Here is a 26,764-nt window from a genome sequence, read left to right as displayed (position 1 = left end):
ATAGAACATATAAGCCATGTAGAACATATAAGCCAGATATAATGTGTATCTGGCTTATAGACCAGATACACATTAACCAGTTCTGTATCTAACCCATCAATCGATTAAATTGCCTATATACATTCAGCTTCTCAAATGAGCCTAGGACCGGTGTTTAGATCTTACTGGTTCCCTCATCAATTAATGAGTTAAATAAAATATTTGACTCTTGTTCATTGTCTATTGGCCTGAGATTCATAACTTTCCTTACCAAAAGTCATACTTGCATTCTATTGGCTTTGAAGATTTCTCTCCCGGAAGGAGCTGAAAAGAGCATCTAACTCACGCTAGGAGGGGTTTCAGGACATGCTTATAAGATAAGGTAGAGCTAGGACTGAGTCTTGGCAGAGAAATCAGAGTGAACTGGAGAAGAGAGTAGGACATTCTAGATAAAGGTAAGCATCCTCAACGGCACAGAGATGTCAGAGTGTATGGGACATGCGGGAACTGTGTGTAAATCAGAACAGCTGAAAGGGGGTACGTGGGATGCCACACATGGGTGAGTCTGAAAAGTTAGAGATCAGAGCTGAAGGGCCTTATTAGTCATACAGAGGGGCTTTAATTATATATATCCCTATAGCAGCAAGAGGAGCCATTGAAGGATTTTAATTAGGGGAATGAAACAATTCTATTTACTTCTAGGTAAAATCATTTCACTGTAAATGGATAATGCATTTGCTAGTGGTTTTGTGGGACTGGGGAGAGGGAGCGGAATGTGAGACCGTGTGAGCATTTAGGAAGCAAGTTACAGAAATCCTGGTGAGAAGCTCTGTGAGTAATTCTCAAATTAGCAAGAATCCCATTCACAATGACCTTTGTTTTGGATGTGGAAACAGAAGGAATTTAGTTTGTCTTTCCTTTTTATTATTATTTAATGTAGGTTGTATCCCTTCCTGGGATTCTCCTGTCTCAGCCTTCCAAGTAGCTGGGATTACCAAGCGCACCACCACTCCCATATAGTTTTATATTTTTAGTACAGACAGGGTTTCACCATGTTAGCCAGGCTGGTCTTGAATTCCCTACCTCAGGTGATCTGCCCACCTCGGCCTCCCAAAGTGCTGGGATTAAAGGCATGAGCCACCTGGCCTGGCCCCAGCTAACTTTTTGTGTTTTTTGTAGAGACAGGCTTTCAAGATGTTGCCCAGGCTAGTCTTAAACACCTGATCTCAGCTGGGCGCGGTGGCTCACGCCTGTAATCCCAGCACTTTGGAAGGCCAAGGCAGGCGAATCATGAGGTCAGGAGATCGAGACCATCTGGGGTAACACTGTGAAACCCCATAGCTACTAAAAAAATACAAAAAAATTTAGCCGGGCGTGGTGGTGGGCGCCTGTAGTCCCAGCTACTCGGGAGGCTGAGGCAGGAGAATGGCATGAACACGGGAGGCAGAGCTTGCAGTGAGCCGAGATTGCGCCACTGCACTCCAGCCTGGGTGACAGAGCGAGACTCTGTCTCAAAAAAAAAAAAAAAAAAAATCTCCTGATCTCAAGCAATCCACTCATGGTGGCTCCCAAAGTGCTGGGATTACAGTATGAGCCACCACACTGGCATTATTCTTTAAAAAATATTATGGCCGGGCACGGTGGCTCACTCCTGTAATCTCAACGCTTTGGGAGGGTGAGGCTGGTGGATCACAAGGTCAGGAGTTTGAGACCAGCCTGGCCAGCATGGTGAAACCCCATCTCCACTAAAAATACAAAAAAAAAATTAGCCGGGCATGGTGACACACGCCTTTGGTCCCAGCTGCTTGGGGGGCTGAGGCAGGAGAATCGCTTGAACCCAGGTGGCGGGGGTTGCAGTGAACCGAGATCATGCCACTGCACTCCAGCCTGGGCGACAGAGCAAGACTCTGTCTCAAAAAATACAGATACAGATATAGATATATTATGACCAGGCACTGTGCATAACAAAACAAAACAAATGTATGTACACATGAAAAAATGGCAGTTGCTGCCACTGCGCCTGACCCTTTTTCTTTTAATGAAAAAAATAACTTTTTCAGTCAGGGCATCACTATGTTCCCCACCCAGGCTGGTCTCGAACACCCAGCCTCAAGAAGTTCTCCCAAAGAACTAGAGGTGTGAGCCACCACATCGGCCTCAGACTCTTTTTAAAACAAAAATGGGACTGGGCGCAGTGGCTCATGCCTGTAATCCCACACTTTGGGAGGCCAAGATGGGCAGATGATTTGAGTTCGGGTGTTCGAGACCAGCCTGGCCAACATGACAAAACTCCATCTCTACTAAAAATATGAAAATTAGCCAGGTGTGGTGGCACATGACTGTAATCCTGGCTACTTGGGAGGCTGAGGCAGGAGAACCACTTGAACCCAGGAGGTGGAGGTTGCAGTGAGCCAAGATCACACCACTGTGCTCCAGCCTGGGTGACAAAGCGAGACTCTGTCTCAAACAAACAAACGAAAAACTGCATACTCTTCTGTCACTTGCTTTTTTACTTACTACCTCAAAATTTTGAGGTTCATTCATCCAACAAATATTTAGTTAGCCCTTAAATGTGTACTCAGAAGCAGCCAGGCATGGTGGCTCATGCCTGTAATCCCAGCAATTTGGGAGCCCGAGGCGGGCAGATCACGAGGTCAGGAGATCAAGACCATCCTGGCTAACATGGTGAAACCCCATCTCTACTAAAAATACAAAAATTAGCTGGGTGTGGTGGCGGGCGAGCCTATAGTCCCAGAGTAGAGGCAGGAGAATCGCGTGAACCCGGGAGGCAGAGCTTGTGGTGAGCCGAGATCGCGCCACTGCACTCTAGCTTAGGTGACAGAGTGAGACTCCATCTCTAAAAGAAAAAACAAACAAAAAACAAAAATACGTTTAAAAAAATGTACTCAGAAGCTAGGGACCCAGCAATGTCCTTGCCTTCAAAGGATTTTCATTGCAGTGGAGGGGACAGATGGTAGACAACAAGCAAGTAGTAATGAGAGACAAGAGAGAAATGACAGGTCACAGGTTCATAGGGCCCAGGTGCAGTGGCTCACACCTGTAATCCCCGCACTTTGGAGGCCAAGGCAGGCAGATCACCTGAGGTCAGGAGTTCAAGGCCAGCCTGGCCAACATAGTGAAACCCTGTCTCAACTAAAAGTACAAAAATTAGGTGTGGTGGCGTGTGCCTGTAATCCCAGCTCCTCAGGAGGCTGAGGCAGGAGAATAGCTTGAACCTGGTTGGCGGTGAGGTTGCAGTGAGCTGAGATCACACCACTGCACTCTAGCCTGGGCAACAGAGCAAGACTTCATCTCAAAAAAAACAAAACAAAACAAAACAACAACAACAAAAACCAGTTAATAGGAAGACAGCCTGTACGGTCTGGTGTCATCTTTTAGTAATTCCATGAAGTGCAATGGAGTTTCCAGGTTTTCTCTGTGACAAAGGGATGCTGCTTTGTCACTTCTTATTTTTCTTTTGAGATGGGGTCTTACTCTGTAGCTCAGACTGGAGTGCAGTGATGCGGTCACAGCTCACTGCAGCCTCAAACTCTTAGGCTCAGGAGATCTTCCCACCTCCTGAGTAGCTGAGACTACAGGTACATGCCACTGAACCTGGCTAATTTTTGTATTTTTTGTAGAGACAGAGTCTCACTAATGTTCCCCAGGCTGGTCTGGAACTCCTGGGCTCAAATAATCCTCCCCCCTTGGTCACCCAAAATGTTGGGATTATGGGCATGAGCCACTGTGCCCAGCTGAGCCTTGATATTTAAATAGTGGTCTGGGGACCAGCAGCACTGACATCCCCTGGGGGCTTGTTAGAATTGCACAATTTCAGGTCCCACTTCAGATCTATTGATTGAGTATTTGCATATTAACAAGATTCACAGGTGATTTGTACACACATTTTAGTTTGAGAAGGACTGGTTTAGATTGGAAGATTAAAAATGGCAGAGAAAGAGTTAAACACCTCCAGTTCAATTAGGGATTGATGAGAGATGGTGTGACCTAAAACATTCTTCTGGGTTGAATTTGGCCTCGTTGCCTGTTCTATCAGTATTGTGGTGTTTATCCTCTTCGGGAGAGAACTCCAAAATCCAGATCATTTCCTTAATCTGCTTCTCTAACCAGGTGTGGGAATCCAGATTGCCTCAAAATCTTGAGCTGTTCAGGCTGGGAAGAGCCTGAGATGTCATGAGTTCAGCTCAATCCTTAGCTGCTGCCCTGCCCGCTTCTGCCCAACCCCATTTCACAGGCGAGTCTCTGGGAAGCGCAGTGGTTTGCTCAAACCACATATCAGCCCCTGGCCACAGTCCTGAGTCCCAGCCAGTACTTATCTTTTCTCTAAGTTTTGGTCCATTATTTTTTTCTCATATGGATTCAGCCTATCTTTTTAGAAAGATGAATTTTAAAAACATGTATTGGTTCATATTATAAAAGTATCACGGGCTTATTGTAAAAAAAATCAAACTGCGGTGGGTACAGTGGCTCATACCTGTAATCCCAGTACTTTGGGAGGCCAAGGCAGGTGGATCATGAAGTCAGGAGTTCGAGACCATGGTGAAACCCTGTCTCTACTAAAAATACAAAAATTAGCCTGGTGTAGGGGTGCACATCTGTAGTTCCAGCTGCTCAGGAGGTTGAGGCAGGAGATTCACTTGAACCCGGGAGGCGGAGGTTACAGTGAGCCGAGATCGTGCCACTGCACTCCAGCCTGGGGGACAGAGCGAGACTCCATCTCAAAAAAAAAAAAGAAGATTTACTGAAACATTGCAAGGATCATATAGAGAGTTCTCTTACACGCTTCACCAGTATGCCTTCCATTAACACCTCACACAACTATGGCACATTTGTAAAAACTAGGAAACTGACATTGGTACACCATGATTCACCAAACTCCAGACATTATTGGGATTTCACCAGCTTTTCCACTAATGTCCTTTCTTCCTTTCCAGAATCCAGCCCAGGAAACCACATGGCATTTGGTCATCTGTCATTGCATTCCTTTACGTGTGATGATCAAAGTAATAATTCTGTCTCTTTTACAGGTGAGGAAAAAAGTGATTCAATGGCCAAAGGATTGCCCTGTCACATCTAGGAGGCAAAGGCAGTGGAGTAAAAGGTTTAGTACTTGGCTAGATTTAGAACTGGAATCTATGTGGTGTGACCTTGAGCTGTTGTCTTCCTGTCTGAATGATGGGATCATAGATCAATCCTTCCTTCCAGGCAGTGGTGGGGACTAAATGAGATAATACATACGGGCATATGTGTGCCCATGAAATGGTAGCTGCTGCAGTTGTTATTACTGTCAATATCTTCATCAAGGAGCTTGATCCCAGGCAGACTGCCTAACTGCTGAAACCCAGCTTCTTGTCCAGTGTAGTCAATCATCCCACCTTCCAGCCCCACCCCAAACAAGACAAACAAGAGCTCAGGAAATAAATGTCAGTTTTGACACCCTTCCTTACCCTCAAAACTTAAAGAGGTTGACACCCTTCCTTACCCTTAAAACTTAAAGGCCTTGTTAAAACTCAAGGTCAGGCCGGGCGTGGTGGCTCAAGCCTGTAATCCCAGCACTTGGGAGGCCGAGACGGGTGGATCACGAGGTCAGGAGATCGAGACCATCCTGGCTAACATGGTGAAACCCCGTCTCTACTAAAAAATACAAAAAACTAGCCAGGTGAGTTGGCGGGCGCCTGTAATCCCAGCTACTCGGGAGGCTGAGGCAGGAGAATGGCGTAAACCCGGGAGGCGGAGCTTGCAGTGAGCTGAGATCCGGCCACTGCACTCCAGCCTGGGCGACAGAGTGAGACTCCGTCTCAAAAAAAAAAAAAAAAAAAAACTCAAGGTCAAATAGCTGGCTAGGAACTTAACCAGAGAGAGAATCCAGTTGTTTTTTTTTTTTTCTGAGACGGAGTTTTGCTCTTGTTGCCCAGGCTGGAGTGCAATGGCACGATCTTGGCTCACTGCAACCTCCGCCTCCCAGGTTCAAGTGATTCTCCTGCCTCAGCTTCCCGAGTAGCTGGGATTACAAGCGTCCACTACCATGCCTGGTTAATTTTTGTATTTTTAGTAGAGATGGGGTTTCACCACATTGGCCAGGCTGGTTTGAACTCCTGACCTCAGATGATCCACCTGCCTTGGCATCCCAAAGTGCTGGGATTACAGACATGAGCCACTGCACCTGGTCGTTTTTTTTTGTTTTTTTGTTTTTTTGTAGAGATGGGGTCTTGCTCTGTTGCCCAGGCTGAAACAGAACTCCTGGGCTCAAGTGATGCCCCTGCTTTGGCTCCCGAAGTGCTGGGAGTATAGACATGAGCCACTTCACCAACCCAAGAATCTAGGTCTTGCTAAGACCTTGTCCCATTCACTGGTCAGAACCCCTCCCTCTTCTCTTCCTCCTCCCCTCACCTCCCTTCCCATTCAGAGACTGCTCTGGGGAACAGAGGCCACCTGCCGGCTGCTCTTAACTCCACTTCATGGGATGCCCTGCAAGGGACCCCACCACCTCTTCTGGCCTAAAGGAGCTGTCATAAACACCTGATGAAGGAAGTGTTGCAAGATCATTTTCAAAAAAAGGTGAAATTATGACTCTCACACAGATAGAAAATGAATAGGTATTAACCATTTTATTTAACTCATAAGGGGGGCCAGGTGATGTTATAACCAGCTCAAAAGGGCAGCTAAGAACAGTCACATTCATAGGTCAGGGATATTGAAATGAATGTGCAAATGGAAACTGGTTTTTCAACAAGAGAGCGAGGGAGAACATCTACTAGACAGGGCAATGTATCATTTGCCTACAATTTACAGAGTTGTAAAGCAGTTCAAAGGCAACAAAAGGCTAGAATCTGATAACCAGGAAGGGTGTGCTGTGTGCAGACAGTGCATTATTTTCTGCTGAATCACATTTTTTTCTGCAGAAGGAAGGTTATGAGCAGGGTACACCCCCAGAGTCTCTAATCTGATGATCACTCTCTGAGAATTAGTATGAGTCATACAGGATACTGTTGGAACCGAACTGTCGATTCCCTCCTGGGCAGGGGTCGCCGCGAAGGACCACCGACACAAGATTCACAGCAGAGAGTTATTTATTACTAGCGCGCTAGGGTCCCAAGCTCTAAGTTGGCCCTGGGACCCCGAGTGCTTGTTTCAGGTTGTTTATATAGGCAAACACAAGTTCAAACACAGCTTAAGGCGCGAAATTCAAACAAAGCTTTAGACGCGTGGTAATTGGGTCTAGCTATGGCCTGAGCAAGGTGTTTTGTTCTAATTGGTTAGAGCAGGACCTTATGAGGTTTTTTCTTGGAGTTGCTGATTCCGGGAACTTCGAGGCAGGGTGGGACCCCCGGAATTGGCAGGGTGGGACCCCATGGGGTTGTTTCCCGGAATTGGCAGGGTGGGACCCTATCAGGGTGGGACCCTATCGAGGCAGGGTGGGACCCTATCCAGAGCCACCTGGTGTTAATTTTTTCTATGTGAGGCCTAGTTTCTAAGTTTTATGAGGCCTAGTTTCATTCCCTCCTCTTTTTGTGTCAGAGGCTCAATCTTGAGCCTCTTCTTCAGTCCTGAGGGTCTGGTATTGTTGGGTCAGAACCATAGCATGTACTATGTTTAATCTATTTTTAATAAGGGTGAGTAAGTGGTTGAGTATGCATGGCCCGAAAGTCAGGATGAGCATAAGCAGGATGAGGGGTCCTAAGATGGTGGAGATTAGGGTGCTAAGCCAAGGGGATTGGTTGTACCAATTTTCAAACCAATTTTGCTGAGATTCTCTCTCTTTTTTTCTCTTGTCTAATCTTTCTCTTAGTTTTGCCATAGAATCTTTAACTACTCCTGAATGATCTGCATAAAAACAACATTGCTCTTTCAGGGCTGCACAGAGCCCGCCCTCTTTCAGAAAGACAATTTCTAGTCCTCGTCGGTTTTGTAATACAACTTCAGACAGAGAAGTCAAGGACTCTTCAAGTTTTGTGATGGATTGTTCTATGGCTCTAAGGTCTTCATCTATGGCTACTCTAAGTTGTTGCAGATGATGGTTACCATGCACTAGGGCTGCTGTCCCGGTCCCAACTCCAGCCGCTACCCCAATTCCTAACATTACGGCGAGGGTAAGGGAGATAGGTTCTCTCTTTGGTCTAGTATGAGTTTTTTGCTCATACCGGAGATCAAAGGAGTCTTCAGAGTGATAGTATACTCGGGGAACAACTTGTACCAACACGCAATAGTGGGTGCCACTGCTAAAAACGGCTGTGGATATACAGGGGGTGAGCCCAGTGTTGCAAGCCCACCAGTCCGTCTCGGAGGGGACCAGATAGTGATTGGAGCTGGGTACTGTCAAGGTTACATTACAAAGATGCTGATGACTAGGGGGCACCTGGCCTATGCAGGTTCCTGACCCAGAAACTTCAGCCAGGGTTAGTTTTCTTTGTTGTTCCCATGCGCATCCAGTAGGATTGGCGGAGTTAGTGAAATTATTAGTGGAGGCAATGCCTTCATAGTAAGGGGGGCCTGTTGCCAGACATAGCCAGCAAGAGGATGTAAATTCTGGCTTTGTCTGGTTTAAAGCGAAGTAGGAGCCGTTTATGAGATTTAGGAGCCTGTCACCTATTCCTAGGTCAAGGGGCCCGCGGGTGACGGTTTGGGCTGAAGGTGTGTATTTAGAAGAGGTGGAGATTAGAGGCAGGGAAGTGCTTTTAGGAGCTCTTGGTTGAGGCTCTCTTGGTGCAGGAACCTGGGGCTTCCTTGTTTCTGATAAAACTTGGTTTGGTCCTACTGCGACAGGGGCTGTGATAGGGTTGACTATTAATTTGATTTGGATAGGGATTCCGTACAGTGGCTTTTGGTATAAATATAGGCCCCATATTAACCCGGATATCCAACGGTTATCAGATTTTGCTGCATCTTCAAACTTGATGCGAACCAGATTGCAAGTTTTTGAATATCGGGTTCTGGTGCAGCGCTGGACAAAGGACATGGTTATGTACCAGGGTTTCGTGGCCCATTTCCATTCTCCATCATTAGTAATTATACAGGACCAACTAGCGCAAAACAGGGCATCTATTTCTCCACAAGTTTTTTTCATTTCTCCTGTCCTGAATCCGGGACAGGCATAGAACCCGTTCTGGCTTACGGACACCCTTCTAGCCTGTTTTCTCCATTCTCCCCCTTCCATGTCATCTATTTTTGCTATTTTGTCTAGGTTGAAATAGAGGTCGGGGAACCAAGTCCCCATAGGAGCAATTTTTGAGGTTTTATCTAAGACTTCATGAGTACTAAAATCAATCACCTGCCAGGTCAGGTTATATGGCCGGTGGGGGTTATTACTGCCAGCGACGCAGGGAAGGAGGGCTAGTAACAAGCAAGGGGCTAGATACGAGAGAGTCTTATCTTGAGCGGGTCCTCGGAGCGTCGGAGTCTCCATGTCTCAGGTGGTGTTGGTCCGGGCGTCCCTGGAGCAGCCTTGGCGTGGGATGCGTGGATCCAAGTGGAGATTCCGTCCACCTTTATGGCTGTGGGTGTGGTCAGGAGAACAATGTAGGGTCCTTTCCACCGAGGCTCTAGTCCTTGAGTGCGATGCCGTCTAACATAGACAGAGTCTCCCACCTGGAAGGGGTGACTGGTCTGTGGATGTCCTGGTTGGTACAGTTCTGCCAAGGGGGCCCAGATTTGGGCCTGTACTGCTTGGAGTCCTTTTAGCCGGGCCTGTATGTCAGTCTTAGGATTGGAGGGGGAGAAGGAATTAAGCAAGGTTGACAAAGGGGGAGGTCCCCCGTAGAGGATTTCATATGGAGTGAGCCCAAAACGGTTAGGTGTATTCCGGGCCCTTAACAGAGCTAAGGATAGGAGGCGTCTCCAATCTTTTAAACCAGTCTCTAAGGTCAATTTAGTAAGGGTCTCTTTTATTGTTCTATTCATTCTTTCTACCTGTCCTGAGCTCTGGGGTCTATAGGCACAATGTAATTTCCAATTAATCCCCAATATCCTGGCGAGCCCCTGACTTACCTGAGAAATGAAGGCCGGCCCGTTATCTGACCCAATTACCTTGGGAAGTCCGAATCTAGGAAAGATTTCTTCCAAAATTTTCTTGGCTACTATGTGTGCCGTTTCTTGCCGGGTGGGGTAGGCTTCTACCCATCCTGAAAAGGTATCTACAAACACCAGTAAGTACTTATATCCAGCATAGTGAGGTTTTACTTCGGTGAAGTCTATTTCCCAATAGACTCCTGGGCGGTTACCACGAGTTCGTTTTCCTTCTGGCACTCGGGTAGCCCCAGCGTTTACCTGCTGACAGACCTTACAGGCAGATGTCACTTGTTCTACGAGGGTACTTGCCTTTGGGATTAGAAAGTCAGTTTTTTCAATCAGTAATTTTAGCTTTCGATTACTCAAGTGTGTCCAGGCATGCATCTGCTGGATCATTGCCAGGGCCTCCTTTTGGGGAAGGACTATTTTCCCTCCTTTTTCCCAGTTTTTAGTGTCTTTGTTTTCTATAGCCCCTATGGCCTTTGCTTCTTCCTGGTCTTCTGGGGTATAGGTATGTTCAATAGTTATGTGGCTGGTTTCGTCAGGTTCTGTGGCGAGGGTCAGTACTTCCGCCATGGCGGCTTGCCTGGCTACTTGGTCAGCCTGTCTGTTTCCTACTGCGACTGGATCCTGTCCTTTCTGATGCCCGGGGCAGTGAATTATAGCCACTTCTTGAGGAAGAAAAAGGGCTTTCAATAAGGCAATTATTTCAGCTTTGTTCTTGATTTCCTTTCCTTCTGAGGTTAGGAGACCTCTTCTCTCATAGATACTTCCATGAGTATGAGCCGTTGCAAAGGCATACCGGCTATCAGTATAAATGTTAGCTTTCTTTCCCTTTGACAGCTCTAGGGCCTTGGTTAGTGCTATTAACTCAGCCTTCTGTGCAGACGTGCCAGGAGGTAGTGATTGTGCCCAAATGGTGTTGTGGCCATCTACTACCGCCGCTCCCGCCCTCCGGGTACCTGAGTCAAGGTAACTGCTGCCATCTGTGTACCAGGTGTGATCCGCGTCTGGGAGTTCTTGGTCTTTAAGGTCTTCCCGTGTTCCATGGGTCTCAGCCAGTACTTGCCGACAATCGTGTGGGCTTGGTTGGTCTTCCGGTACCGGCAGCAGCGTAGCAGGGTTTAGGGTGACCGGAGGGCCAAACTGGACGCGGTCCGTGTCCAGTAGGAGGGCCTGGTAGTGGGTTAGGCGTGCGTTGGTTATCCACCGGTCCGGGGGCTGCCGCACTATGGCCTCTAGAGCATGTGGGGTAATAATAGTCAGTCGCTGCCCAAGGGTTAACTTAGCAGAGTCCTTGACCAGCATAGCGGTGGCTGCCATGATACGGAGACACGGGGGCCAGCCGGCCGCCACAGGGTCTAGCTTCTTAGACAGGTATGCTACCGGTCTTTTCCAAGGCCCTAATTTTTGGGTCAAGACCCCTTTGGCAATTCCTTGCCTTTCATCTAGGAAGAGGGTAAAGGGCTTTGAGGTGTCCGGTAACCCAAGGGCCGGGGCAGACAAGAGTGCTTGTTTTAGTGCCTCAAAAGCCAATCGATGCTCTGTCTGCCAGGTGAAAGGGGTGCTCTCCTTGGTGAGTGCATAAAGGGGGGCGGCCAGTTCAGCAAAACCGGGTATCCACAAGCGACAGAACCCAGCAGTTCCCAAGAATTCACGTACCTCCCTGGGATTTCGTGGTGGTGGAAGGCGAGCCACTGTCTCTATGCGCCCAGGGGTGAGCCACCTTTTCCCTTCACTCAGGATATACCCCAGATATGTTACCTTGGTTTGACAGAGCTGTGCCTTCTTGGCGGATGCCCGGTATCCTTTTTCACCCAGTGCCTGGAGTAGATGCCTGGTACCTTGTATACAGATTTCCTTTGTAGGAGCAGCCAAGAGGAGGTCATCCACATACTGGAGTAGAGTCACGTCTGGATTTTGGGTCCGGAAGTCGGTCAGGTCTCGATGAAGAGCCTCATCGAAGAGAGTGGGAGAGTTCTTGAAACCTTGGGGAAGCCGGGTCCAGGTCAATTGGCCCGAAATTCCTTTCTCAGGATCCTTCCACTCAAAGGCAAAGAGTTCTTGGCTTTGAGGGGCCAGAGGTAAACAAAAGAAAGCATCTTTTAAATCTAATACTGTATACCAGTCATAGCCTGGTTTTAAGGTGCTGAGTAAGTTGTAAGGATTGGGGACCGTGGGATGGATGTCCATTGTTCTTTTGTTGATTTCTCTCAAGTCTTGGACAGGCCTGTAATCCTGAGTACCAGGCTTTTTTACTGGCAGAAGAGGAGTGTTCCAGGGCGAGCGACAAGGTCGCAACACTCCGAGTTCTAGAAATTTGTTAATGTGCTGCCGAATTCCTATATGAGCCTCTTGGCTCATGGGATATTGCTTGATAGACACGGGCACCGCCGTGGGCTTTAGATCAATTATGATTGGGGCTTGATACTTAGCTAGCCCGAGTCCTCCCGTTTCCGCCCAAGCTTGGGGAAAATCTTGCAACCAAATATCAGGGAGGCTAGTGATAACCGGAGCGTCGAAAAGCCGATGCTCATCTTGCAGAGACACAGTTAAGATTTGGATGGGCTGACCGCCCGATTTAATACCTGGGCCCCTGTCTCGGAGAAATGGATTTGGGCTCCGAGCTTGGTCAGAAGATCTCGCCCTAGGAGGGGGTAGGGGCATTCAGGTACCACCAAGAAGGAATGTGTCACCATTCCTTGTCCAAGATTAACTGTCCGGTGGTTAGTCCACTTGTGCAATTTTCCCCCTGTTGCCCCCTGGACCCACGATGTGCAGGAAGACAGGGGCCCGTCTGCCTTTGTCAAAACTGAATGTTGGGCGCCTGTGTCCACCAAGAAGGTGGTGGGTTGCCCCCCTACAGAGAGAGTTAGCTGGGGCTCGGGGGGGGCTCCAGAGCCTTGACACCCCTATTCGCTATCTTCACCTAGGGTGAGGACAGCGGCAGGTTTCTTTTGGTCTTTAGGACGCTTGGGGCAATCTTTAATCCAATGTCCCCGTTCTTTGCAGTAGGCACACTGGTCTTTTTCCACTTTTGGCCGCCTTCGCTTTTCTCCCTCTCTCCCTGGTCCTTTCTCTTTCACAACTGCCGCCAGGATTTTTGTTAAATGCTTATTTCTTACTCGGTCCCTACGATCCTCTCGCTCCATCTGTTCCTTTGCTAACCTGGCTTCCCTTTCCTCAGGTGTTTCTCTCTTATTATATACTTTTTCTGCCTCCCTAACCAATTCCTGTAATCCATAGGTTTGGATTCCATCTAGCCTTTGGAGTTTTCCTTTTATATCTAATGCAGCTTGGTCTATGAATGCCATAGCTACGGTAGCCTTATGTTCTAGGGCTTCTAGATCGAATGGAGTATACATTCGGAATCCTTCCAGAAGCCTTTCCATGAAGGCTGCCGGGCTTTCATCCCTTTCCTGAGTTATGGTCCTTACCTTGGCCAAATTTGTGGGGCGCTTTCCTGCCCCTTTGAGACCCGCCAACAGAGCCTGGCGATAGATTCGGAGACTCTCCCTACCTGGTGCCGTTTCATAGTCCCAGTCTGGGCGGGTGAGGGGAAATCCCTCGTCTATTTCATTGGGAAGTTGGGTTGGGAGGCCTCCTGGTCCTGGCACATTTTTCCGGGCCTCCAGGAGGACTTTCTTCAGTGGTTAGGAGGACCTGCAAAAGTTGCTGGCAATCATCCCAAGTGGGCTGGTGAGTGAGGAGAATGGATTCTATTAACGAGGTTAGGGCCTGGGGGTCTTGGGAAAAGGAAGGGTTATGGGTTTTCCAGTTGTAGAGGTCAGAGGCAGAGAAGGGCCAGTACTGGACCGTGCGATTGACAGTACGGAGGGGAAAAAGGGAGGATTGCCAAGTAGAAGGGCCCTCTGGGTCCTCAGTCCGCCGCAAGCGGAGACGAGGAGGTGTCGGAGGCGGCGTCCGAGGGGTGAGTTTGGGCGGGGCTGGAGAAGGAGACGGGGTGGAGGGAGGGGCCGAGGGAGAAGTTGGAGAAAGGGTAGGGGCCGAGGTGGTAGAGGAAAGAGCTGGGGACAAGACAGGGGGCAAGGGTGAAGCGTAAGGTGGAGGTCCCAGAAGGGGGTTCTGAGGTGGAGGAGGCAGGGGGTCAAGAAGGAGGAGATCCCTCTGGGGTTCATCTGGGAGGACTGGCTTAGGCGGGTCTGGATTCCGATTCTTTGGGGCTTCTAAGGCAAGGAGGGTAGATTGGGATGGGGAAGGGGGATGGAGGAAGGGTTTCACCCAAGAGGGAGGATTTCGGACCAGATCCTCCCAAATAATTATGTAGGCCACCTGGTCCGGGTGTCCGAGTGGCCCAGGATCCATCACTTTTGCTTTAACCTGCAAGATAATTGAGAGGTTAAATGTTCCGTCCCGGGGCCATTCCCCATTGAGGGTTGGCCATTCGGACGAGCAGAATGTTTTCCATCGTCCCTTACGGACTTCTACAGAGAGGTGGTGGGCTCGAGCCCGGACGTCAGGGAAGTGAGTCAGGGTTAGAGACAAAGGAGTCGTCAACGTCTGTCCCATTTCGTCCACATATAACAAGGACAAAACAAAAGAAACAAAAACAAAGACCAGACAAGTAAGGAGAAGCCGCGCGGCCAGAGAGTGGCGCCACAAGATCACAAAATATTCAGACGGCAGGGGCGGCCTGCCTACAGATTTGAAGAGGCTAACTGAGTCGTTAGACTTCTCCCAGACTACCGCCAGGGCGTCCCCCAGGGTGCAAGTGGGAAGGTGCGGGACACGTCTGTCCCCCTTCCCCACTTAATTCAGAAGGAGTACTCCCCAGAGTTCAGAGTTAGCCGGCAAGACAGACAGAACAAAACGAGAGTACCTGGTAGGTCCGTTCAGTCAGCAGTCCGTGGCCGGGGCCAGATGGGTCTCCGCCGGATGGGTTGGGGGTCCTCGGACGACCCCACTTCCCGGCCAATGCACCAAATGTTGGAACCGAACTGTCGATTCCCTCCTGGGCAGGGGTCGCCGCGAAGGACCACCGACACAAGATTCACAGCAGAGAGTTATTTATTACTAGCGCGCTAGGGTCCCAAGCTCTAAGTTGGCCCTGGGACCCCGAGTGCTTGTTTCAGGTTGTTTATATAGGCAAACACAAGTTCAAACACAGCTTAAGGCGCGAAATTCAAACAAAGCTTTAGACGCGTGGTAATTGGGTCTAGCTATGGCCTGAGCAAGGTGTTTTGTTCTAATTGGTTAGAGCAGGACCTTATGAGGTTTTTTCTTGGAGTTGCTGATTCCGGGAACTTCGAGGCAGGGTGGGACCCCCGGAATTGGCAGGGTGGGACCCCATGGGGTTGTTTCCCGGAATTGGCAGGGTGGGACCCTATCAGGGTGGGACCCTATCGAGGCAGGGTGGGACCCTATCCAGAGCCACCTGGTGTTAATTTTTTCTATGTGAGGCCTAGTTTCTAAGTTTTATGAGGCCTAGTTTCAATACAAGGACCTTTCTGGATGGATTGGGAAAATGATATCTCACTTGCAAGCAAGAGGCCTGCAGTCTAAACTCCCCCTCTTAAGATGCAGGTCTTGGCTTAGTGCGACGGCTCACACGTGTAATCCTAGCACTTTGGGAGGTCAAAGCAGGAGGATCACTTGAGCTCAGGAGTTCAAGACCAGCCTGGGCATCATAGACTTCATTCAAAAAAAAAAAAAAAAAAAAAGGATGCACGTCTTACTTAGCTGGACACAGTGACTCACTCCTGCAATCCCAGAATTTTGGGAGGTCAAGGCAGGAAAATTGCTTGAAGCCAAGAGTTCCAGACCAGCCTAAGCAACATGGCAAAACCCCATCTTTACAAAAAATTTTTAAAATGAGCCAGGTGTGGTGGTGCATGCTTGAGATCCCAGTTACTCGGGAGGCTGAAGTAGGAGGGCTGCTTGAGCCCAGGAGATCATCAAAGCTGCAGTGAACCATGTTTGCACCACTGTACTCCAGCGTAGGCAACAGAGTAAGACCCTGTCTCAAAAAAAAAAAAAAAAAGGCAGAGCTCAAGACATTAAAGATTTTTTTTTAAGTTGGACTTTGGCACCTGTGTTACACGATTGGTTCTGGAACATTCTAGAATGTGTTTTCTGACGTGGGTCTGTAGTGGAGGCCTATAGAGTTTTCACTGGACCTGCTTTGATCCTGTCTGTGCTGTGCGGGCTTGTGCAGTTATACCAGCTCTCTGATGTGCAGCTTTCTCCTCTTTGAGGATGTCAATATTGCTACTTCATAGATTATTTTGTTACCTAAGCTACATTTCTTGGAAAATGTCCTCAGTCCCTGCAATTCTTACTTATCAGCCCAGCCTCCTCCCCTGTCCCCATCCGAGTCCCCTCCAGCTCTCCATTCAATTCCGCATTTCTACCATTTGTCTCTCTAGCAGGGTAGGGAGGGGCTTGGGTTGCCCTGGAGGGGCTGGCCTGTGCTGGGTGAAGTTCACACCTGGGTGTGCCCTCAGGAAAGGAGCCCCTGGGGACAGGGTGACCATAGGAAAGGCTCAGGGCTCCCCAGTGCACCATGCTGTCCTTTGTCTCATCTCTGATTCTGTGCTTACTGTGCCCAAGTATGGAATTGCAGGGTAGCAGTATGGGGACTTCCAGGTGGGCCCCTCCTAGAGGCGGGGGTTTGAGCCAATGAAGAGTTCAATCTCCTGACAGGGGCCTCCCTCCAAAAGGGCGTGTCTCCAGGACAGCTGCAGCAATTCCACATCACTCACTTTCTAGTTTTTTTTTTTTTTTTTTTGCTTTGTTTCGTTTTTGAGACAGGGTCTCGCTCTGTAGCCCAGGCTGGAGTGCAGTGGCGTGGTGCGATCTCAGCTCACTGCAACCTTTGCATCCCGGGCTCAGGAGATCCTCCCACCTCAGTTTCCCAAGTAGCTGGGACCACAGGTGCTCACCACCACACCTGGCTAATTTTTCTATTTTCGGTAGAGACGGAGTTTCTCCATGTTGCCCAGGCTGGACTCTCTTTCTTTCTTTCTCTCTCTCTCTCTCTCTCTCTCTCTTTCTTTCTTTCTTTCTTTCTTTCTTTCTTTCTTTCTTTCTTTCTTTCTTTCTTTCTTTCTTCTTTCTTTCTTTCTTTCTTTCTTTCTTTCTTTCTTGTCTTCTCTCTCTTTCTCTCTTTCTTTCTCCTTCCTTCCTTCCTTCCTTCCTTCCCTCCCTCCCTCCCTCCCTCCCTCCCTCCCTGCTTGCTTGCTTGCTTGCTTGCTTGTTTGACAGAGTCTTTCTCTGAGATGGAGTCTAGCTCTGTCCCCCAGGCTGGAGTGAAGTGGCAGGATCTTGGCACACTGCAACCTCTGTCTCCCAGGTTCAAGCGATTCTCCTGCCTCAGCCTCCTGAGTAGCTGGGACTACAGGCACATGCCAGCACGCCCGGCTAATTTTTGTGTTTTTAGTAGAGACGAGGGTCTCACCATATTGGTCAGGCTGCTCTCAAACTCCTGACCTCAGGTGATCCACTTGCCTCGGCCTCCCAAAGTGCTGGGATTACAGGCATGAGCTACCGCGCCCGGCCCTGGCTGGACACTTTCTAGTTTTGCGATCTGTCCTCTCCTCTCAGCCTCACTGCAACCATGCATGGCAGGTGGGCCGGAATGACCCTTCCCCTCTTACATTTGGAGAAGTTGAGGACGGGGGTGAACCCTGAAATCATTCATGCCCAGGCTCCCCGTTCGAGGGCCCATGCTGCCTTCTAGTGGCTGTGTGCGCACCTGCCTTTAGGGAGTCCAGGGCAGCCGGGACAACCAGTTCTGCCTGCAGAGAGCAGTGGCCAGCCTTCCCAGGACTCTGGGCGGGGACCGTCCCCCTCAGGCACTGCATGCCTTCATCAGCTCCTCTTCCTGTCTCTCAGCATCTGGTTTAGATGCATAGATACATACATTATCATATATGTATATTTTAATTGTGCTAAAATACATGTAAAATTCACCATCATGACCATTTCTAACTGTACAGTTTCGTGGTGTTGGGCAACCATCACCACCATACATCTCCAGAACTTTTTTTTTTTTAATAACAGAGTCTTACTCTGTCACCCCAGCTGGAGTGTAGTGGTGTGATCTTGGCTCACAGCAACCTCTGCCTCCAGGGTTCAAATGATTCTCCCACCTCAGTCCCTTACAAGCGATGAAGCAACAACGATGATTCTCCCTCAAAGGGAAGAAGAATCTTCCAGGTGTCGCTTTGAGGAGGCAGCGGTTACAAGACAGGCTGGGCTGCAGAGCCCAAGTGGGAGGTTGCAGTGAGCCAAGACCGTGCCATTGCACTCCTCCCTAGGTGACAGAGCAAGACTACAGCTCAAAAAAAAGGAGAGAGAAAAGAAAGCCAACGAGACACCATTAGGCAATCCACTGTCATGTGAGTTTGAGAAGCAACGTAGAGAAAGGAGAAATAAGTTTATTTAAAGAAAGAATGGCTGAAACTGCCTAAATCATGGGAAAGATTTAGACATCCAAATCCATGAAGCTTAAAGATTCCTAAGGGGTTCAAACCAAATATACATAATCACAATATAATCATATAATCAAAAGTCAAAGATTTTTTTTTAAATGTTGAAGAGGCAAGAGAAAAGTGGCATGACACAGACAAGAGAATCTTCATTAAACCAGCAGCAGATTTCTCTGAAGAAGCTTTGCAGGTCAGGAGAGAATTGAAGAATATATTCAAAGTGCTGAAAGAAAAAAACTGCCAACAACTAATACTATGTCTGACAAAGCTATCCTTCCGAAAGAAAGAAGAAATAACATGTTCCTTAGACAAACAAAGCTGAGGGAATTCAGGACCACTAGGTCTACCTTAAAAGAAATGCTTAATGGAGTTTTTCAAGTAAAAATGAAAGAAAGCAGCTGGGTGCCCGGGCTCATGCCTGTAATCACAGCATTTTGGGAGGTCGAGGAGGGTGGATCGCCTGATGTCAGGAGGTCAAGACCAGCCAGGCAAACATGCGAAAACCCACCTCTTCTAAAAATACAAAAAATTAGCCAGGTGTGGTGGCAGGTGCCTGTAATCCCAACTACCGGGGGGCTGAGGCAGGAGAATCAATTAAACCACTAGGCGGAGGTTGCAGTGAGCCGAGATCACACCACTGCACTCCAGCCTGGGTGACAGAGCAGCACTCTGTCTCAAAAAGAAAAAAAAAGAATGCCAGTTAATCACATGAAAGCATAAGAAAATATATAATATTCAGCGGTAAAGGTGCATAGACTTGGGAGGCTGAGGCCAGAGAATCACTTGAACCCAGGAAGTGGAGGTTTCAGTGAGCTGAGATCGCACCACTGCACTCCAGCCGGCCAAACTGCATCTCAAAAAAAAAAAAAAAACTTAAGGCCTGGCCTCCTGCTCCCCTCCCACCCTCCCTTCTGTAGGTCCAAGCTGTCTTAGGTTGGGGGGGCTGAGGTTGAGGAGGGGGCTGAGGAGGTGTGAGAGCCTGCCAGGAACCCCCTGCCGGGACCAAGTACTCGGCCCACAGGCCCCTGATGCCTGCGTCTAGCGAGGCCTCCAGTGGCATCGGCATCTTCATGTGGAGGAACATGGAACTTTGTTCTGTGGCCGTGTTCCCCTGGCACTCTGTCCCCTTCCTGACCCCTCCCTGTAGCCGCGTGAGGCCCAGCAACCTGCCAGTCACTCAGTGGCCTCCAACCAGACAAAAGAACCTGCCAAGTCAGCAGCGGTTACTCATGAGCAGCCACCAGGTGGGACAGGGAGTGCTGACCCTGGGCGGCCCCCTGGAACCACCTGCCCTGAAAGCCCAGGGCTTGGACCCCCACACACTTTGGGGGTGGTTGAACCTGGTAAGAGCCCACCTCCCACCATGGAGGAGGAGTCCTGGGCCCCTCAGGGGAGCCCCTGCTGGACAGTGACACAGAGAACGACCATGATGATGCCTTCCTCTCTGTCTTGTCTCCTGACACCCAGTTGCCTCTAGCACCCAGAAGATGTCAGGCCCAGTCCCTCAGTGCCCTGCCTGGACTCATCTTCTGAGAAGGATGAATGTAGCCCCAACAAATGGGACAAAGACCACATCCAGCGGCCCGTAAGTGGCGGTCATGATCTTCAGCAAGCAGCACCAAGTCCTGGTGGGGCCCACCAGCATGGCCCCAACCAGGACAACCGGACCGTCAGCCAGATCCTGGGTGAGTGGTGGAACACCCTGGGGCCCAATGAGAAGGAGAAGTACCATGACCTGACCTCCCAGGTGAAGGTGGCCCACTTGCAACAAGGACTGAAAGAAGTCCAGCCTGGAGGCGAAGCCCACAAGCCAGGGGCTGGCAGGAGGGCACAAGGGCTCGTGGAAGCAGAGCATGTCAGAGACGGCACTGCCAATGCCCCTGGGGTGTTCTCTGAGCTCCTGTCAGTTACAGCCCAGACACTCCAGAGCTGGGATAGCAAGGAGCAGCTTCTGTGGGGCAGAACAGCTGCACACAGTCAGGGAATCTGGCTCAGCCTGGCCTGAGCCTTCTCCCACAGTGGAGTACACAGCCTGGACAGCAAGGAAGTGGACCGTCAGGCACTACAGGAACTGAGGCAGGTGGTGTCTGGTGCTGCATCGTATCTGGCCCAAAGCCTTCTGCCTAGTATGGAGCTCCAGGCCACTTTGCAGTCCCTGGTGAAGGAGGTGACCAGTGGGCAGCCCTGCTGCTGCCCACTTGAGCTGTTTATTCCCAGCATGTGGCCAGTGAGGACATAGTGAGTGAGCAAGAGCACAGGGTCATCCATGAGGAGGAAGGGGTGATGATGTCATTGCTGATGATGGCTTCAGCACCACTGACACTGATCTCAAGTTCAAGGAGTGGGTGACCAATTGAGAGTGGGGGCAGCTCTGGGAAGGAGCCAGAGAGCAACAAGGGCTTTGGTGGGAAGGCATTTGCACCTGTCATCCCTTCCTCCTTTACCCCCTGCCGCCCCTTGCTGGATCCTGAGCCCCCAAGGCCCCCCTGATCCATCTGCGGTTTTTGGCAAAGGCTATGGTCCCGCCCCATCCTGCTCCTCCACATACTCGGATGCTTCCTCCTCAACCTCGGCAGCCACCTCCTTCTCACCGGGCCCAGGAGCCTTCAAGGCTCAGGAGTCTGGTCAGGGCAGCAGAGCAGGCCCCCCTAAGCCTCCTACCCGCTGGGGTTGGGGCCCAGCGACACCTTCCAAGGCAACCTGGTTCCTCCGAACGGATCCTGCCACCTTCTGGCGCAAGAGACCTGAAAGTGTGGGCCACCTGGAGCCAGGAGGCCCCTCAGTCATAGTGGCCCCTCCCGGCAGTAAGGCTTTCCTAGGCAGCAGCTGGTCTGAGCCACCTGGGGGGCTGGGCCTGCAGAGGAGAAACTGACTGGGCTTTGGCGGGCGGGGCAGAGGGAACCCTACGGACATGGAACCCGCACCCGAGGACCCCACCAGTCCCAAATGCAAGATGAGAAGATGCTCCAGCTTCAGCCTGGAGCCCAACACTCCCAAGTGCGCCATGTGCGAGGGGGACAGCTTCCCCTTTGCCTGTACAGGTAGATAAGCCAAGGACGGGCTCAGGGAACCGAAGTTGGAGAAGGCGCTGTCCTCCTCACTGCGCGAGTCCTGGACCAGTGTCGGCCCTGGTCATGCAGGTCTTCCAGGCCCACGGCTTCTTCCAGTTCCCCCGGACACAGCCGCCCTCCAGGCCCACTATGCACACATCTTCCCCTCCAAGGTTTGTTCTGCCCCTGCCCCGACGCCCATCCCCGCGAGGGTCCTGACCACACCTCACCTGGCTGGGGCTCTGGCGCTGCTGCCCCGCCACTGCCTCGCCACTGCCTCTGGAGTCCTGCGAGGCTGGTAGTCAGAGCAGGGGCAGCAGCGGTGCCATTTGGGGGCCAGTCCAATGAGAGGAGCCTCAGCCCCACGGGCTGCTCGGTGGAAGTGACGACTGCATGACATTCTGGGCACCTCACGGATCTTCAACTGCAGGTGAAACCGATGCTGGTGGTGGGTGCAGGGCCGCTGGGAGCCGCTGCCTGGGTCCCAGAGGCTGGGCTGGGGCAGGTGCCACCTGAAGCTGCTGGAGCAGCGTGGGCAGGATGTTCTGCACACAAACCTTGGAGGAGAAGATGTATGCATAGCTGGTCCACCACTGCTGCCCCTGCTCTGACTCCCAGGACTGCCTGACCCCACCTCACCCTGCTCATGCTCTGGTGTAACCCTGGCTGCCCTGCCACTGCCTCTGCCCCAGAATCGGGGCCTTGGACAGCCTGGCTGGAAGGGGACTCCTTAGTCCTGACCCCCACCCCCGGGTCCCTCCATAACTACCACAGGCAGGTGGGGGACCCCGGAGAAGATCCCAGGACTCACAGTACTCCCTGAGGACACGGACAGTATGTAGGGGTAGCAATGGAGGGCAGGATGGTTATCTTCTCCCGGGTAAAGTCATTTCATCCTTTCAGTTTGGGGCAGAATAAGGCCTGCTCCTTTTTTTTTTTTTTTTTTTGAAACGGAGTCTCGCTCTGTCGCCCAGACTGGAGTGCAGTGGCGTGATCTTGGCTCACTGCAAGCTCCGCCTCCCACGTTGATGCCATTCTCCTGCCTCAGCCTCCCAAGTAGCTGGGATTACAGGTGCATGCTACCACGCCCGGCTAATTTTTGTATTTTTAGTAGAGACAGGGTTTCACCATCTTGGCCAGGCTGGTCTCGATCTCCTGACCTTGTGATCCTCCCACCTCTGCCTCCCAAAGTGCTGGGATTACAGGTGTGAGCCACCGCACCTGGCCAAGGCCTGCTCCTCTTATATATATACCCCCTACCCCTGCAGCTGTGAGAGGGGGAGAGCTGGGGGACCTGCAGCGGCAGTTTCCCTCCTCCCAGCCCCTGTACATAACTTGGAGTGTGTGACCTTCAGAGCTTTCCACTTAACGCAAAATAGCTCCTGCCAGGGCTGCAAGATGGAGTATGGTGCGGGCCTTGGGCCACAGGGAGGCACCTGTGGAACAGGGGGAGTTCATGCACCCCTTTTTTTCCCCAGAGGGGCCGGACTCAGCTTAGTTTGGGGGTGGGGGCTCCTGCACTTTGCTACAGGCACCAGGAAGGTTTCCTCCCCATCCCCTCTGCCCTCCCAACTTGAGTTGCGCTTTTTAAGAAGGTGATTCCCCCTGCCTTTGCCCCCGTCCCCAGAACAGAACATGTTGATCATGTGAGATATTTTTTACTGTGCCGAGAAGTTGCAATGACCGACATTAAAACTGTTTAACACCAAATAATAATAATGTAAAACTTGACCTCATGCTGGTTTGGCATGATCTGTTGGGGCCTGGTGCGGAAACTCACTCTGAAATAATTACCTCCCAGAATTTTTATATAATGGTGGCTGCAATTCCAAAATTCCATACTTTTGGAATTTATACACAAAAGATAAAAAAATTAGAGGCCAGGCCCGGTGGCTCACGCCTGTAATCCCAGCACTTTGGGAGGCCAAGGTTGGCAGATTACTTGAGGTCAGGAGTTCGAGACCAGCCAGGCCAAGATGGTGAAACCCCCATCTCTACTAAAAATACAAAAATTAGCTGGGCGTGGTAGCATGCACCTGTAATCCCAGCTATTCAGGAGGCTGAGGCAGGAGAATCACTTGAATCTGGGAGGCAGAGGTTGCAGTGAGCCCAAGATGGCACCACTGCACTCCAGCCTGGGTGACAGAGCAAGACTCTGTCTCAAAAAAAAAAAAAAAAGAGCCGGGCGCGGTGGCTCACGCCTGTAATCCCAGCACTTTGGGAGGCCGAGGCGGGCGGATCACAAGGTCAGGAGATCGAGACCACGGTGAAACCCCGTCTCTACTAAAAATACAAAAAATTAGCCGGGCGCGGTTGTGGGCGCCTGTAGTCCCAGCTACTCGGGAGGCTGAGGCAGGAGAATGGCGTGAACCCGGGAGGCGGAGCTTGCAGTGAGCCGAGATCGCGCCACTGCACTCCAGCCTGGGCGACAGAGCGAGACTCCGTCTCAAAAAAAAAAAAAAAAAAAAAAAAAAAAAAAAAAAAGTTATCCAAGTATGAACGCATTAAACAGAAACTCTCAAACATGCACCAATTCCAAAAACACAGCAGCTATGGATGAAAATAGAAACTGCAGATTAAAAAGAATCATGATACGTTATCTTTTTTCATAATTTTAATGAATGTTGAATAAAAAGATACCACTCTCACATAGGCATTTATCTGAAGTTTATTTATTTATTTTGTTTTATTATTTTATTGTATTTTATTTTTTTGAGATGGAGTCTCGCTCTGTTGCCCAGACTGGAGTGCAGTGGCCGGATCTCAGCTTACTGCAAGCTCCGCCTCCCGGGTTCCCGCCATTCTCCTGCCTCAGCCTCCCAAGTAGCTGGGACTACAGGCGCCCACCACCTCGCCCGGCTAGTTTTTTGTATTTTTTAGTAGAGACGGGGTTTCACCATATTAGCCAGGATGGTCTCGCTCTCCTGACCTCGTGATCCACCCGTCTCAGCCTCCCAAAGTGCTGGGATTACAGGCTTGAGCCACCACGCCCGGCCTTATCTGAAGTTTAGAAATTCTCCCACCTTACTTTAGTTTCTTCAGCTTCTGTTGTATCAAGCAAAATGAAAGTTATATATATTTAAACTAAAACACATATGAAATACGTAAAGTTATTATTTTTTTTTTCAGACAGTGTTGATCAGTTGCCAGGCTGGAGTGCAGTGGTGCGATCTTGGCTCACTGCAAGATTGGCTCACCTACGCCTCCAAGGTTCAAGTGATTCTCCTGCCTCACCCTCCCAAGTAGCCTGCATTACAGGCACCTGCCACAATGCCCAGCTAATTTTTGTATTTTGAGTAGAGACAGGGTTTCACCGTGTTGGCCAGGATTGTCTTGATCTCCTGACCTCGCAAACTGCCCACCTCAGCCTCCGAAAATGCTGGGATTACAGGCGTGAGCCACCACACCAGGCAAAGTTATTTTTAATGCATTAATATATCAATTTACCTAATTACCTATTTGCACAAAAAGAGGTATGGATTATCACTTTTTTTTTCTTTCTGAGACAGTCTCTGTTGCCCAGGCTGGAGTAGAATGGTGTAATCTTGGTTCACTGCAACCTCTGCCTCTGAGGCTCAAGCGATTCTCGTGCCTCAACCAAGCGTGAGCTATTAGGCCTGGCAATATCACATAATGTTAAGAGTTATTTCTTGGTGGTTGAAAATTTCATGATTTATTACTTGCTTCTTTGTACTTTTTTCTCTCTCTCTTCTCTCTCTCTCTCCCACTCCCTCTGTCTGACAGGGTCTCACTCTATTACCCAGGCTGCAGTCTCAAACTCCTGGGTTCTAGTGATCCACCTGCCTCAGCCTCCCCAGTAGCTGGGACTACAGGTACATATTACCATAACTGGTTTTTAATTTTTTATAGAGATGGGATCTTGCTATGTTCCTCATGCTGTCCTCACACTCCTGGCCTTGAGTAATCCTACCCTGCCTTTCCAAAGTGCTAGGATTACAGGTGTCAGCTATAGCACCCGGCCTGCTTTGTGCTTTTCTATAGGACTTCGACTTTATGTAATAATTACAAATAATTTTTACAAAAGTAGTAGTCATCCTAAACTTTTTAAAGTTAAGCAGTGATTAAGAATGAGCTACAGAAAGTAGTATTAATTCAGCACCTATTATATACTAGATATTCTGCATACAGCAAGTCACCTAGTCCACATATCAAGGCAGGAATTACAATCTTTATTTTTCAGGAGACGAAACTGTGGATTACAAGCCTTTGTTCATTCTAGAGTTACACAGATGCTGCCAAAACAAGTGCCCTCTTCCCAGCAGCCTGTCCCCTGCTGATTTTATCAAATTCAATCCACCACTTCCACCCCCACATCTGTGCACAAGAATGTTCACACACACACACATTTCTGCTATATTCCATCTGACTAGGCCAGGAGCTTGTCATGACAAACCAAATGAAATACCTATTTCCTGACCAAAGCTGTTATTTAGTATCTCTGTGATTTGAGAAATAGTTTGATTTCACTCTAACAAGGATCACAATGAGGTCTTAAAAGAGGTAATAGATACAAACCATCCTAGTCTATGTGAAAGGGTGTGATGTTCAGATATATCCAGCCCTCTGAGATGCTCTGCTGGAAGGTGGTTGAGGTGCAAAGTACTGACTCATGGTCATCTTGGTCCATGGTCATTAATAATGATAGTTTGTACTTCTTTTGTGCTTGTGCTAAGGGTGGTTTCAAAACCTGGAAGAAGTTTATCAATTTCTAGGTATTCAAATATCTCTTTCACAATGTGTGTGTGCGCACACGCTATGAAAATACATAAACACATATATTCACATATGAATATACACACACACATATTTATATATTTACATTATACTCATAAAACAGTAAAAGAATTTTTGAGGCCGGGCGCGGTGGCTCAAGCCTGTAATCCCAACACTTTGGGAGGCCGAGACGGGCGGATCACGAGGTCAGGAGATCGAGACCATCCTGGCTAATATGGTGAAACCCCGTCTCTACTAAAAAATACAAAAAACTAGCCGGGCGAGGTGGTGGGCGCCTGTAGTCCCAGCTACTCGGGAGGCTGAGGCAGGAGAATGGCGTAAACCCGGGAGGCGGAGCTTGCAGTGAGCTGAGATCCGGCCACTGCACTCCAGCCTGGGCGACAAAGCGAGACTCCGTCTCAAAAAAAAAAAAAAAAAAAGAATTTTTGAGATGCAGTCTCACTCTGTTGCCCAGGCTGGAGTGCAGTGGCATGATCTCACCTCACTGGCACCTATTCCTCACCA

General features: G+C 49.6%; 1 protein-coding gene and 1 pseudogene across 1 annotated transcript; one reads left to right on the top strand and one right to left on the bottom strand.

The window, feature by feature from the left end:
• Positions 1 to 8,474: 8,474 nt before the first annotated feature.
• Positions 8,475 to 12,198, bottom strand: LOC144340195 (uncharacterized). Its single transcript, XM_077998171.1, has 4 exons — positions 11,850 to 12,198; positions 10,315 to 11,243; positions 8,863 to 8,941; positions 8,475 to 8,536 (listed from the first exon to the last, which is right to left on the bottom strand). The coding sequence occupies exons 1-4, from the start codon at positions 12,196 to 12,198 to the stop codon at positions 8,475 to 8,477; spliced, it is 1,419 nt and encodes a 472-aa protein (XP_077854297.1).
• Positions 12,199 to 12,614: 416 nt separating this feature from the next.
• LOC100424551 (protein capicua homolog) lies at positions 12,615 to 21,327 on the top strand (annotated as a pseudogene).
• Positions 21,328 to 26,764: the final 5,437 nt, after the last annotated feature.

This window comes from Macaca mulatta, chromosome 3 (assembly GCF_049350105.2).
Source record: "Macaca mulatta isolate MMU2019108-1 chromosome 3, T2T-MMU8v2.0, whole genome shotgun sequence".
NCBI lineage: Eukaryota > Metazoa > Chordata > Mammalia > Primates > Cercopithecidae > Macaca > Macaca mulatta.
This window is presented reverse-complemented; position numbering and strand designations above follow the sequence as displayed.